Below are 15,700 nucleotides of genomic sequence, written 5' to 3'. Positions count from 1 at the left end.
TTAGTTTCGCCTCTTCTTATGAATGTTCTAAAAAAAAAAAAGAAACTCCAGCACTAATGCTCGAGATGAAAAGACACCCTGCGTTGGACAGGTCACCGTGGCCGCCGCATTCTCTAGAAGCCATTAGACATGGCTACGAGTGTGCCACTCCTTCCCGAGACGACTTGCAGATCCCGCCACCTCTGCCTTGAATCGATGACGAAGAGATGGTGGAATTCTACAATGCTGAGGATGACTTTGCATCCCCCCCTCGCCGCGTAGAGGATGACCACCTCTTCCATGCATATGACGACGATTACTGGCACCGCAACTATGCAACAAACAATGATGCTGAAACTTAACTGCGTGCCCGGGAGTGCTCTGATTCTGATTGTGGGGTTTAACGCGCCGACGCAACACAGGCAATGAGGCGCGCCGTAGTGGAGGGCTCCGGATTAATTTCGACCACCTGGGGATCTTTAACGTGCGCCGAAATCTCGTACACACGGGCGTTTTTGCTTTTCGCCTCCATCAGAAAAGCGGCCGCCGCGGCCGGGAATCGAACCCGCGACCTCGTGCTCAGCAGCGCAACGCCTTAGCCACTGAGCCACCGCGGCGGGTGCCCGGGAGTGCTCACCTACAACAGCTTCGCCATTCAAGTCTTGCGCGTAAGTGCAAGGATCACTGAATTTGCTTTACATCTTATTTTCTCTTTACATTTTGGTACCACTCGTGCTGACGCCGACGACGAAGACGGTCACTTTTTTAATTTGATGAGACATCTAAGGTTTTCGCCCTACTTGAGATGCTCCACAATAGTATAACTCACGTAACCTGCAAACGGCAGATTAAAATTCGCTCGAAGGCGACGCCATTGTTGGCAAACTAGGGGAGAACGCTGGCGCCGAATTTAAAACGTGCGCAAAGGCGAAAATCGCGCGGCATGCGGCAGTCACAGCTTTTCGATGGCGAGGAATTTGTGCTGCCAACCCGGCGGCAAGCCTCGGCCGCCTGTTGGCGGCGCGTGTTCGCAGCTGTCCCGCGCAGCTTTTGTGTTCCGACACGTCTGACGATACGAAGCGTACAACGTGGGCGTGCGACGCTTCTTTACATCCGACACGTACAGCTTTCTACAGCCACGTGTGTTGCTACGAAGCAGTCGTTATACGCGCGGCGTCTTCATCTTCACATACCCGCGATTTTGAATATGTGCGCAAAAAAACTAACTATTTCTAAGCCAGCGTGGCTTTCGATGACTGCATAGAGTGGAATGTACGGAAATAAGAGAGTTGCGGTACGAAGGACGATAGAAACAGACGGGATAATGCCTGTCCGTCTGTATCCTTCGTCCTTGGTTTTATATCGGCCTTTTATATTTGTTGTCACGAAGCAACATACCCGACAGCCCGTTTGATTAGACCATAAAATATGACCACCCAGCATTCTGCCGAGGTAGAACCGGGCTGCCTATGTTCCAGAAACACGCTAAACGAAAACTAGCGTCCTCTCAACTACTGCGCCGTAGAATGGATCACGGCATGCAGGATTAAACAACATAGGCGGTACGGTTACTTTCAGTGAACTCTCGAGACCCCTCAACTTCAATATGTCATAGTTGTAACGTTGTTTAATTAGTGCGCCCTGAGCATGCCGCAAATATTACGCATACGCCGTTTGTCTCAGTCGCTACTAGTATCTACTCCTTAAAAAGAATGAGCGGTTCCGCTTTCCGCTTGACCACAGCGCACGTGTTTAACCAACAGGGCGGAAGGTGAGGTGATAACCACGGCTGTCAGAGCAATGCCGCTGAAACGTTTGACCTTCGCTGCAAAACCGAGCAAAGCAAAACGTTGTGCGTGATTTGTCGATGCCAACGTGGACAAAATATTTTTCGATTAAAATCGAATGTGGGGCGTCGCCATTGGCCTACCTTACTTCTTTTACCGCAACGACTGGTTACCTATAGGAGTGCTGTGGTGGAGTACTTCCGCGGGTTTACTGCGTCGCAGTAGGCGCTGCCTGGTACTGATGAACCGGTTTTGACAACGTAGATTCGCAAGGTTCCGAGAGTGTGAGTGCGATGCAACCACCAGTAAACTATTCTCCTCACACGCTGTTCTGGCGCCTCGTATGGCGACCCGCCCGCGGCGGTGTAATTCAAAGCATGTACAACCGCGAGTGCGGAGCTGCACTCTTAAAAACTCGCCAGTGTCTGCTTCACTTCACCGCACATTAATTATCAGTCCTTGCGACTAGAGAAGCAAAGTAGGCCAATTATGAGCCTCAGCGTATACGATTTAGCTCGCAAAATGTGGTCTGCACTTCACGCAATGTTAGTTGAAAACATTGCATTCCGTAATGTCTCGACGCAGAAGGCCCTTTTGAGCGAAATGGTGTATCGGGAACTGTCTTTCCTCGAACTCGCATCTTTGGAAGAATCGATTCGGCAGGGCACTTAAGTATGCTTACGGGAATTGAAGGGGAAATCCAGCGATTATCAATGAATTCCTCAAAGCTGCGTTCCGTTTGCATATCCTTCTTCGATCCCGCTTCACCGCCTTTTGGCGCAAATTACAGGCAGGATGACCGCAGTTCACGCAGCAGCTTCCCCGCAGTGAGCTATCCTTCGCGTGCACCTGTTGTGCGCACGCGCCGTCGCGTTCACCTGCCACGGGGCACGCACATGGCTAATTCTTGTTCCATTCTGGGACGGTTCCGGGTTTGCGCTGTGGTTAGCGCACTTGCCTCATGCGGCGGCGACCGGGGTTCAAATCCCACGCGAACCCAAATGTTTTTGTCATACCTTATTTTCTCTTTACGGCGGCGGCCATTCCGATGCTATTCGTGTTGTCACCGACGACAACTACGGTCACTTTTCGCGTTTGACGAGACATCTAAGGCTTTCGCCGTAAAATGGTGCTACAAAGAGGCGAACGTACAGCGAGTGCCCGTCGACCACCGAACAAGGCAAACAAACCATCTACGCGAGCACGAACGAACCTCGCCCAAGACTCCCAATTTATTCATAATATAAACTACGTTCTACGCAATACACTCAGCAGTGTTGCCGGTAGTCTAATGGCCCTTGGCAGAGACCGAAGTCACGGTGTGCGCCTATTACGTGCAGTGTTCGAAAGACTAACATCCGTATCTCGGCAGCATGAAAACAGTGGAATAGACGGAGAGACGATATAGCTGCGCCGTAAGCTCTAAAACACCAACTTTTAGCGAGTTTTTTCCTGTCCCATTCCCCGGGCGATGGGCGAAGCGAGTGGCCGGAAGCGGCTCGGCCCGGCTCTCGCTTCGCGCCCAGCGTGGTTAGTGGGAGGCGTGCACGTGCCTGTAGTAGTCCTCCTTGCAGTAGATGTTGCCATCCCTGGCGAAGCAGGTGAGCTCGGAGTCGAGCTGCTGCTTGCAGTGGCAGCAGCGCAGGCAGCGCGTGTGCCACTGCCGCTCGACGGCGAGCAGGTAGAAGCGGTCGGCGATGGGCGCTCCGCAGCCCGCGCACAGTTTGGCGGGTGCCTGGGCAGCCGTCGCTTCGTCGGGACCCGGGCTGATCACGGGCATCCCTCGGCGCTACGACGTTTCGGCACGGCACCGGCCGCTCCTCCCGGCAGGCAGCCGCCGCCGCCGGACACCAGGGGATGCTCGCCTCTGCACAGAGAGCGGAGAACAGCAAACTTTCAGTAAAATGTGTTGTTGGGCTAGTTGGTGCATTATGAATTACGATATTTGCGCTAACTGCACATACAGAGGAAGGAAGACAAACAATGCGCAACTCACAGCATAACCGGGTGCCATTAATCAAACACACGGGCTGTATCAAAGAACATATTTTGCTGCTGTTGCGATCGTCGTCTCAGGCTGAGAGGACATATAACGTAAAAGTATAGCGGCGGAATTCGCAGGCGATCACTCTTAGGTGATACGATCGGTACCTCCAAAATCTCTAGTTCTAAAACGAGACAGAAGAAAAAAAGGAGCGCGGACGCGTGTCTTACGTCAATACATGGGTATTGTCCTAACGCACATCTCTCTTCAGGCATATTACTGCGAATCATGCTTTGGATTTGTTTATTTATGTTTTGTTTTCACCGCCCGGCCGCGCCGAACTGTGTTATCTGTGGTCCAAGTGAAGCGCGTGTTTCATTCTTTCTTTCTTACGCCGCACGGGTTATTCCATTTGATAGGGAGAATATTTCGCCCTAGGTTCACTAGCCTGGAATAGCCTTCTTTGATCTACAGGGCTCTCCATGTATTCATGGTGGTCAGCGAGAACGGAAACAACACACAAAGAAGAGAATAGACGACACAGGCGCTGTAATTCGACGGTTCGAGAAACACCCGCACCGAAAGATAAATGACCGCACAGCAGACGCCGCGGCATACTATTCACCGGCCCTCGCCTGCGCACGTCACTTTGTTGACTGCTGCTTCACCGCCTGTGTATTTTTTTAGTTGTTAGGGGAGTGCAAGTTCGCTCCAAAAAACTTGTTTTTTTTTCGAGACAGCTGCGTCATCTTTTACTTCATGGCGATATTAGTAAGGTATCGGGGTTACATTTTTGGTCAGTCCCCCGTGCGAGTATATTTCATGTTGCAAGTGAGCGCGGGCAGGGGTCTGCAGCAGCAACGGCATGCATTTCGGTGTTCCTGTTTAGAGCCGCCCGAAATGTGGAAGTCATAAACAGTTTTTAGATGCAGAGCATCTGATTCACTCGCCTTGTCCCTCCGGCTTCGTCGTTGTCGTCGGCGTTGTCCGCCCCTCCCCCATTCTCCTCGCCGCGCCAGCTGCGCTCTCCGCCGCTCACCCCCTCTCCTCTCCGATAGCGAACACTCTCTCGCGAGGGGCATTGGATTGGATTCGATTGGATTGCCTTGGATTGGATTGGGTTGGCTTGGCTTGGATTTGGATTAGAAATAAGTGGATTGTGTTGGATTGTGTTGTGCCATAGCCACGACACGTTGCGTCATAGCCGCGGCGGGGGGTTCACGGCACGTTTCACGCGATGGGAGAACCAATCTAACGGAAACAACGGAACCCCCTATGTGTCGCATCTACACAGGGGTTCAGGTGGGAGTTTTTCTTTTCTTCTACCTCGGACTTGGCTTCAAAACAGGCTACAGTACTTGAATACAAAGCCCTCCATTATAACTCGTTATCAGCGACGGCTCATGGCTGATACACAAAAATTTGGACACGCTCAAACGGCGCACGCTTGCACACACGCGCACGCGTAGCACGCGGGGAATTATTTGACATCCCCCTTGTACGCCCAGCAGCTAAAGCGTTGCTCTGGGGAGCCCAAGGACGCAGGTTCGATACCGGACGTGACCGCAATTATTCTGATGGGGCGAAAAATGAAACTGGCCGTGTGCCCAGCGAAGCTGTTTTGCACATGACACTTAGGTGACAGAATTTTGAACAAAGGTACGAAAACACTCACTGTGAACTAATTATAAGTAAATAGACCTCGGTGTAATGATAGAGCCAGCTCAGCGACCAATTCTTATATATATATATATATATATATATATATATATATATATATATATATATATATATATATATATATATATATATACAGAAAGATAGGGCGGCAGTCTACAACGCCAAAGGAGGCATAGGGGTGTGGTTAGGCTCTTTTCTTTTTCACCACGGTTAATGAAGTAAACATTTTTTTAATATACAGAAGAAAGAAAGAAAGAAAAACACGCGCCCAGAGTGGGGACCGAACCCACGCCTTTCGATTACATGTCGAATGCCTTACCAATTCGGCTATCTGGGCGACTGTGTTCTCCTTCCCTTTCTGGGCTATTTATATTTACTAGAAGTGTATCTGACGCTTGAGGGTGGTAGCCAGCGCCACTCTGACTACACGGGGAGAAGGGGACCTTCTTTTCAACCCCCGGGGCGTGACTCGAGCGTCTACAGCCTGTCATGAGCGGGTAACTGGCGGGAAGCCCTCTTATGCTACCTAGGCATCAAGGCTGCCAGAACCGAGACCCTCGCTAGGCTTTCGCAGAATAATATAGTGAGGAAATGAGGGGCTCGTTGAGGAAAATACAGAAAGATAGGGCAGCAGTCTACAACGCCAAAGGAGGCATAGGGGTGTGGTTAGGCTCTTTTCTTTTTCACCACGGTTAATGAAGTAAACATTTTTTTAATATACAGAAGAAAGAAAGAAAGAAAAACACGCGCCCAGAGTGGGGACCGAACCCACGCCTTTCGATTACATGTCGAATGCCTTACCAATTCGGCTATCTGGGCGACTGTGTTCTCCTTCACTTTCTGGGCTATTTATGTTTACTAGAGCGCCACTCTGACTACACTAGAGTGTAGTCAGAGTGGCGCTGGCTACCACCCTCAAGCGTCAGATACACTTCTAGTAAATATAAATAGCCCAGAAAGTGAAGGAGAACACAGTCGCCCAGATAGCCGAATTGGTAAGGCATTCGACATGTAATAGAAAGGCGTGGGTTCGGTCCCCACTCTGGGCGCGTGTTTTTCTTTCTTTCTTTCTTCTGTATATTAAAAAAATGTTTACTTCATTAACCGTGGTGAAAAAGAAAAGAGCCTAACCACACCCCTATGCCTCCTTTGGCGCAGTGTTGTACGGAACGGCGTTACAAGGAACGGCGTTCCTGGAACTAGTTCCTTTTTGGAGGAACGGAGGAACGCCACCGTTCCATTAAGGGTTGGTGGAACTGTAACGGTAACTCGTTAGTTTTTTGAAGGAACGGCGTTCCTACCGTTACATCGTTAGGATTTGGCTGTTTTTGATGCCAAGGCTAGAGTACAAAAGTCTACAAGTCGCTACTGCGTTTCTCTTCAGCCGTACGTGCTTCTTCGAAGGTCAAAGGCAGAAGAATAACCACGCAGCAGGCCGCAGCTTGTGCTTGCTGTCATGCTGGTTGAACTTACGCGGCGTTCGACGGGTGAATAACGTAGCCTCGAGAATTCTTTTCACCCATCGTTTGTCTAGGGAGAACAGGATGCGCGTGTGGCCGATAGAATTGTTCCCTGGCGGGGAAAGATTGTCTAAGACGGGATCCGGACATTTTGGTGTTCGACATTGCGGTGAAGGACGTTTCGGTGCGGACATTTTGAGTCACAGGATGTCTCAGGCATTCTTTGAACATTTTAGCTTTAATATTGTAATTTTGTGACTTGATATGATTTTACGTTCGATACTTGTGCTTGCGCCGCCGTGCATGGAAACGAACGCTAAACCCTGGCGGAACATTGCCACGTAAAACCCAATTTCTGTAGTAGATGGTAAAAATCAACCTGGTTAATCCGCAGCCATTCAACCCTTTTCTTTATTTTAACATTCAAGTGAACAACCCTAATACTTTAAGTGTTACCAAAGCACTTTGCTTTCACTTCCCCCAACGATGCAAGACGCTGCTGCTTTTAGTCCATTCCTCCCCCGCCCCCAAAGCAAAACTTCCGCTAAAAAAAAACCCAGAAAAACGAGGTCGATTAGGCGCATGTGCATTCTGTTTTAATTATTTTCTCAATCAATTTCGTCTTCGTTGCATTCGGTGTCGGCTCTACTTAATACCCCTGTCACACGGGCACTTTCAATCGCGATTGAAGTGAATCGCGATCGAGTTTTCGAGCGCGCTCGACGCACTGCCGCTGCTTCACGTCCCGTTTCAATCGCGATCGAAAAGTTGCACCGGTTGCACTTGTGTACGCTAGATGGCGCTAACATTGTACTTGCGGCCGGCGTCTGGTAAATTCTCGCGGTCGTAGGTATACGTAACTGTGTAAATGTTACCTCACGCTTATTCGGGTGAAGTTATTTGACACAGTTTGTAGCGTTAGTTGAAGTTTTCACCTTCTGTGTCATTACTGAGCGGTGACGAGAGTATCGCCGCTTTCGTTCGATCGCGCTTGGAAGCCTCGATCGCGCTTGAGAAACGAGGATTGAGTTCGAGCGGGATCGAGCTCGATCGCGATTGAAACTGCAGTGTAGCATGCGCCCGATCCGGATTGAGCTCAATCCGGATCGCCTCAATCGCGATTGAAAGTGCCCGTGTGACAGGGGTATAAAACCAACCAACGATCGCACTTACGGTGACGTTACTTTGGGGAGGGGAAGGCTGAGCCCCGCCGGCTACCAGCCCCCTTGGTAGAAAGAGAGGGGTGTCACTTCGAAAACTTGACGACGAGTGTTACTGCTTTCATCACACCAGCCTATTCATTTTTTTTCTCCTTATAATGGAAGAAAGCGATGTATGCCTGGGGTGTCCATGATATGCGCGACTGGAAGAGTTAATTTCCAATGAGGCGACTGAAGGCGAAGAAAGAGCGATTCCTGCAGAGGGGGCGCCGTCGTCGGTATGACCGGGATGCGCGGAAGGGTGTAGCCAGCAAGTTTGTTCCTCGAGGGGGGAGACGGGGCCCAACGGAAGTGGCCATTGTGTCCTCAGCGGCTTTTCGGGTGGCTTTTTGTTGCACATTATAGAGGTTTTGTGAGCTCATGGTGAATGTAAAGCTATTGCCTGTATCTTTGCGCTGACGCTTCGGAGACCGTGAACTCCGCCAGGCCTGTAAGATTTTCAGGGGAAGCTGAAAATAATAGGACTGAAAAATAAATCTGGTCGATATTCAAGCGTAAAGGCGGGAGTATGTGTGTGTGTGTGTGGGGGGGGGGGGGTGTGCTAGGACAAAGAATTAAAATGCGGTGAATGTAAGCATGTAAACATAAAATGGAGGGTGGTTTTCCCGAAGAGAATGGGTCGTATTTGTATGCACAACCCGCACGCGCTTAATCAACATTTAGGAGATATTGAAGCTGCTGTTTTCAAAAAGGCCCGTTCTTCCTCCACAACAATATCCTATACCAGTGTTCGCAAATTCATTTTAGCAAGGCAGCCCAGCCTACGTAATACTCTTCACAAGATTTTCTGCATTCTGGGGGTCCTAATGTTTGATATGTTTTGGATATTGAGAGTGTGCATGTAATTCATAAAATTTGAGGGTGTGTAATTTTTAAAAAATACGAAAAAGGCGTTGGACCATCGTAAACACCGGTTTATTGTCTTAGCTAAAAAAGCGACTGTAAATTAACAACCTGTCGTAAAATACGTGTGCTGAAAAATTAAATCAGCTGCATAACAGTTGTCCCCAGAAGAGGTATTGAACAAAAATATATAAATGCAGAATTTCTAAAAATACCTGGCAAACACCAAACATGGCATCAATCAAAAAATAAATTCAACTGCTCCAGATTGTTGTCCATGACCCCCGTTAAGCGGAAATAAAAATATAACGGCTGTCGCAAACGGGCAAGCACCGAATAATTTGGTCGCCGAAAAGTGTGCGCACCGAAATGTCCGTACACAGAAACGTCCGTGCACCGAAACATCCGTACACTGACATGTCCGTACACCGAAATGTCCGTACACCAAAATTTCCACACCGATACATCCTGCAAAATGTCCTCGACCCGTCTGGAGTTTGTCCGGTGCTCCTTGAAAAAATCCGCCATGGCGCGTTTCTTTTGATCATTTTTATCTCCAGATAATCTGCTGCCGGTGGTGTTAATATTCGTATAATATAGGTAGTTCGATGTGAGTTTTAAATTTCTCACCTAATTTTGCGCCAGGACAATCCGACACTATATTTTAATTTAAAAACCTAATTGTAACGTTAATGTAACGACACGTTCCAATTTTCGAAGAGGAACTGGAACGCGTTCCTTTCGCAATAAAGGAACGTGTAACGGGAACTCGTTTCAAAATTGGGGAGGAACGAGGAACGAGCTTTCATTCCTATTTTAGAGGAACGTGTACAACACTGCTTTGGCGTTGTAGACTGCTGCCCTATCTTTCTGTATTTTCCTCAACGAGCCCCTCATTTCCTCACTATATATATATATATATATATATATATATATATATAAATATATATATATATATATATATATATATATATATATATATATATACATACATATATATATATATATATATATATATTGTTGGGGAAGTTTACATAAAATGAGAGTTACAGCCGTTTTATGCTGATAATACACGATAAAGTTGGCTTTTCGGCAAGGCGTTTTGGCTCACACACACGAAAAATGCACGGAATTCTACTCATATAATGGTCCCCTTAAAAAAAGTCCAGCATGAGGGTGATAGCACTTCAGGTACACACTAAACTAAACAATGAAGCCAAATCAAATTGCGGAAAGCAGGAATGGGTTCTCAGTAAAATTTCGGGACAACTGAAAGTTCACAGAGTTCATCGTCATCTCTCGCCACCCACGTCAAACGGTGACCGCGCCGTGTGCGAAACTTTCTTGTGCATGCGCGCGCGCGTCCGCGTGTGTTCATAAGCCGGCTCCGAAGTAACGATCAAAAAGAATAAAAACGAAAGAACCAATGATCTACACTAAGGCATATTAGGAGGCGCTGTCCGTTTTGTCTGAAGACCTCGCGTTTAGTTGACAGCATTAGTGACAGCGGGAAAAACGATGCATTATCTTTATGGCGCGCGCACCCGGCGGCTCTTTATTTTTCCCGACTCCAATACGAGACACGACGACGCTGACAACCTTTTAACAAACGACGACGAGCGGCGTGCAATCGAGAGAAGGCAGAGAGGACGAGGAGGCGAGGAAGCCAACGAGCGGAAGGAGGCTGGAAGCGGAGGCTCGGGAAAGGGCGGGAGCCTCGAACAGAAGAAAACCTGTCGGCCCGCTGCGAGCTCAAGATAAATGCTCGCGACGCGCGCACGGTTAAGCGACAAGTGGCATTCGCTTCTGTTTTGCACGGACATGCCCGCGAGTCGCGGCTCCTGCAAGATGCGAGCGGCTGTGGCGGCGAGTGCAAAAAAAGAGAGTGCACTTTCTCCGGTGTCGCCACGGGGTTGGCGAGCGCACGGAGCACCGATAGCGATCAGCCGGAATGCGGGACGCTGACTCCCTTTTGGTAGATCGCGGGTTGTATTGAAAAGCAGCGAGCAAGTAACAAAGTGTCTCGAGTGAGGGATGCACGCTCTCGATATCCACGCTCTCGAGTCCCGAGTCAGGCACCCATAGCGGGGTGCCAGTTGTGCCAGTGCCAGTTGTGGCCGATAGGTTCAGGCGTCTAAACGACTCTTTACTTGGTGGAGGAAATAATGATGTAGGCACTGAGTTGGTGTCAGTTTTGGAATATGGGAGCAAACAAAGGTGAATATCTTGAACGCTGTCTGCATCTTTTTTTAGGTCTTTATATTTGTTGAGTTTTGCTAGCAATAACCGGTAATACTTGCAGCACAGTTGGCTCTTTGAAGTCATATTCTTTTCTTTACATGTGTACTGCATGAGGAGAACCGTTCAAAGACCGAGCCAAACATGTATGCTGGGACGAAACTAAAGCCATCGTCAAGCCGAAGCCGTTATAATTATTCTAGGGCTGCTATTTACGACCGTATAGTTTAACCGGGTTAACGAAAAAAACGGCCGGTACATGAAGCGGCCGCAGATGACGCAGTTACGTCAACGTCACTAATCCACGCGCGTATATAGCAAGGGGGGTTTTGGTACCTAAACACCGGCACAAATTCTGACGGCCAGCTTCTCAAACCGCCTGAAGGAACAGGTCGACAACATGCCACCACCATTTCTGCTCTGAACTCTTCAAACCATCACCGATAAGAAATGATAAATATGGCAACTGTGCCTGCCCCCTGGAGTCGTCAGCTGCACGACAATTCCCGTGGCTGTAAGTATTATTAAAACGAACGTCACGATCGACTAAACACGCTGAAAATGAAAGTCGGAAGCACGCATCGCCGGGTGACAGTGACAATGGATGCACTGTTGGACCATGTGAAACTTTAGTTCCGTCTGGCGTACACCGTATAGGCAATTGCAACGACAAATAAAACGAGCACTGAGTCATCGACGCGAAGAGTTATGCGTGGACTCGCATTATACATGACGCACGAGCGTGCATGTACCATCTGAAAAGCCTGGGTTTATTTTTGAAAGCATGCTGCCCGTCTTTCTTTTCACAGCTACTTGCGTTAGAAAACATATGGCGACCGCGTATAATCAGGACGCGAAACACAGCCAGTTTGCCATGAGAACTGAGGTGAAGTTGACTGACAACGTCGTCCTCTCGCTGTACCAAGCGGAGTTTATTCGGCGTCTTATTCGGTAAGCTGAGTTTATTTGGCAGTGAACACACACTTTACAACGCTTTTCCTACCGCCAAATACTTCGGGCACTCATTGGTTTGTACATGCTGCTGGCACTTACTGTTAAAAACTGTAGTTTGATGAACCATGGTCAAGCGGAGTGCTGCCACCTATCACCTCGACTCATCTAACCAGAGTGTAGAATTGATCTTTTTTCTAACCGGTCTTCTAGCAAAGACAAGTGCAGGTGCATTAACTGTACTTTCACCGCTAATTTAAGAAATATTCACGGCAAACAGTAAACAGAAGTGCGTTCTCAGAGCTCACCTAATAACCAATATTGCGATACGTTTGAAATAGTACGAACAACTGCATAATTAAATTTAAATTCATTGTTGACGCGCCACTCTATACCACAGAATTATAGTTTTAGCACCTTGATTGAAACTGAGATTGTGTACGCGGCAGCGCCGTCGCGTCGCATGGTAGCACGCACGCATTCTCGGAGCGTTTCCGATGCGCCAATCTAACAGTATACTTGAACCGAGGTCTTCCATCATACGTAAGAGAGAGGGCCCCTCGGCCACGTCGGCTGTTGAAGACACCGGAGTGGCAGCCATGCTTTAGGGAGAGGGTCTAGCAAACTCACATCTGGGATTCATTACCTGACTAAACTTTACTGAAGCCGAGCCTTGGGCGCTTATGTCAGAACCCTTAAGAACCAAGCGCATTCAGAACCTGTAAGAAATGCTGAGAGGTCCTGGGGGTTATTAAAACGAGGCAACTGAAAGATCGCTCGCGGCGAATACTTTGTTTGCCATCGAGCCATTAAATGCTGGGCATGTCTTCAGCAGTTACTTTCCCCTGTTCTTATTGTCTTCGCCGGTTACTCTCAGCACTGATATTTTTAACATTCTGTTAAAAAATAACACCTTGGTGCGACTCACTGAAACGTTCACGTTCCAGTTCTTTTGAGTTGGAAGGAGCTGATCATGCATGTCCATGGGTACGCAAACTGCGGGCATTTTCTGAGATTAGGTTGCCAAGAGAAGGTGTGTTTGCGAGACATGGCTTGCCGAATTCAAGGCTACTCATTCCCAAAAAGTACTGAGAGACATATTCGCGATGGCTGTTGTCTAGGCAAAGTATACGATAGTACTGTGCAACCCGCCGCAAGTATTCCTTCTATTCGCACGTAGGTGTGCAGGTGGCGGAAAGGCAAGCACTGCGAGAATGCCTTCTCTAAATGCGTAAAAAAAAAACGCGCTCCACACACAGACCATCACTCCTCACGAATGACCTCCTTAGAAATATAGAAAACGCGGCATTTGCCGTGCGGGGTGTTCTTATGTTATGCACCAGCCAGTTGCAGCCGCCCACGCGTACCTTAGAAATGTAATTTAAACTTCAGTTGTATCAAGCTGCTGACAACTTTCATATGCGGGCGAAGACAACGGCTTGTTTTTTTTTTCGTTGCTTTACGTATTTATAAACAGAAAGGCACGCTTGAAACTCGGTATTACACATAAACTTTGCGGAATTTCCTTACCGCTGTTCTGAGCCTGTCTCAAAAGAGTAATTCGCTGAATTGTGAGTCGTGAAAGAGGTAATGCATCAAACGTGTTTCTTTGAACAAACGCCTTTATCTGAACTCGTATATGTGTACACCTTTGATCACCTGGAGAGAAAGCAACACAATTCCATGACGCTCCATTTCGCACTCAGGTCGTTGATGCGCTCAAGAAATACATTTACGAGACAACCTAATGAGGCAAAATCCTTTGTTCGCGTCGTCGGCAGGTGCTGTGGAAGAACCGACGATAAGCTCATGAACGTGTGTCGGTATTCGATAATGGCAAAGAGCGCAAAAACCCAGGCTGTGCGCCTAATTTAGAAACCACTGCGGCTGATAGATCTAACGAGATACCCTGCAGTGGTGTCACTTTTCAACGCACGAAGCTGCCTCGAGTGTCACTTCAGGAATTTATTTCCGGGCACAGCAGCCTCAATTTGGTTACCCATTCAGACTGCAGTGCTCTTACCTTGTTCCTTTTGCGTCACTTATTGGAATGGGATACCGATGCAAAATCTGAGCTGCCAATATCTAATATTGCCTCGGCTGCAGGAAACAGATGGGAGGGAGCTGTGGCGGCAATCATATCATACCCCCCAGCTTGGACGTGTCCTACCGCTCAGTAACCGCGTTATAACGTTTTCTTTTCTTTTTCTCTTCGCGGGAGCCTGACTTTCTCTCACGCGAGCACCTACAGATGTCAGTGTTCGTTCGGCGAACGCAATAGACGAAGTGGAGGGCGGTAACCGTAAAAACGAATGGGCTAGTTCTGCTGGCGCGTTTTATGACTTTTCTTGGGCATTGCAGCGCCCAGCGCCGAATCAATAGTGTTTGTCGTTCCCTACAAAAGGCTCCCATGGTCGCAGTATTTTCCGCGCTAGAATTAAAAAATTTCACCCCTAGTGTTGTTCTTCCCGGCAAAAAAACGCAAATGGTAAATTATATACTGCGCAATGACAGTATCCGCCGTTCCTCGAGTCGTGCTTCTATTGCTGTCCGGGAGAAAGACGTTCAAGCGTAACGCGGCTGTCCGCCGCAGAGTGATGATCTCCGGGGGACAGGATGTAACCCCCCAACTGAGTGCATGCCCGCCCCAAAAGAGACCGTGAAGACAAAATGAAAGTTTGGTTCATTCAAAAGATTGTTCGTACTACCAACACTGATGCCAATTTTAACGAAAACTTAAAAAAAAATTATCCTAGCTAGTAAGGAAAACAGATAAAGAAGTGGCGACATGCCGGCCACCTTCTCGTCCAGAAACTGTGGCGTCCCAGGGACTCGTCTGTGCGAATGGCGGCCGCCAACCGAAGCCACCCCAAGAAATATGATTGTGCGATTGTAGTGGTACCTCTATAGTCCCGTTTGATTGTATCGCTTCGCTGCCGTATGTATCCATCTTTTAGTGAGCCTCCTAGATTATCAGTCCCGGATCGTCCGCTGACTTCCCAGGAGGCGATCCAGCGCTGGAGTTTCCCATGTATTTCTACCAGACGTCCGCTCCGAAGGCAGTCCTCGAACTGCCCGCGGACTATCCAGGACTGGTAAATCGAGGTGGTCCACTATTGCCCTCATTACGTCACTGCTGACGGCCTGTAGCGCGAAATTTGTTTTTTTTTTTTTTTCAATGTTTCCCATCTATTCTTAGTAAAAAAATTCGGGGGCGAAATGCAGATGAGTGAGTAATCAAAGGCTATTTCTTTGAAATAAAGCAATCTTGTATTCTGTCTTCGTTATACCTTTAACGCTGCCCACGTGTGATGCCTTTGGGGCACTTGGCGTCCGTTCGGGGAGTATCACGAATGCATAGTGGCCGTTTGGATCTCGACCACCACTCTTCACTTGCACTCCTCCAAGATACAGCAGCGTAGGTGCAGTTTACGCAATTCATGCCAGGAGCCATTTTTTGCCCGAAAAAAGAACTTTGCGCTGAAGCGTTTGTGCGCCTGCAGGGGAAATTAATTATACTACGTACTTTCCGTACGTTTACACACAGACACACACACA

General features: G+C 48.3%; 1 protein-coding gene across 1 annotated transcript in view; it reads right to left on the bottom strand.

Moving 5' to 3' along the window:
- The window catches only part of LOC144141250 (LIM/homeobox protein Lhx9-like), a 75,956-nt gene that overhangs the window by 19,730 nt on the left and 40,526 nt on the right, over positions 1 to 15,700 (bottom strand). Inside the window, exon 2 of the mRNA XM_077672819.1 lies at positions 3,320 to 3,633. Coding sequence (XP_077528945.1) covers positions 3,320 to 3,546 — 227 coding nt within the window. The 5' untranslated portion in view covers positions 3,547 to 3,633. The remainder of the gene's footprint in view (positions 1 to 3,319; positions 3,634 to 15,700) is intronic.

Source organism: Haemaphysalis longicornis, unplaced genomic scaffold (assembly GCF_048455015.1).
Source record: "Haemaphysalis longicornis isolate Haplotype H1 unplaced genomic scaffold, Haemaphysalis longicornis Haplotype H1 scaffold_1, whole genome shotgun sequence".
Taxonomy (NCBI): Eukaryota; Metazoa; Arthropoda; class Arachnida; order Ixodida; family Ixodidae; genus Haemaphysalis; species Haemaphysalis longicornis.
This window is presented reverse-complemented; position numbering and strand designations above follow the sequence as displayed.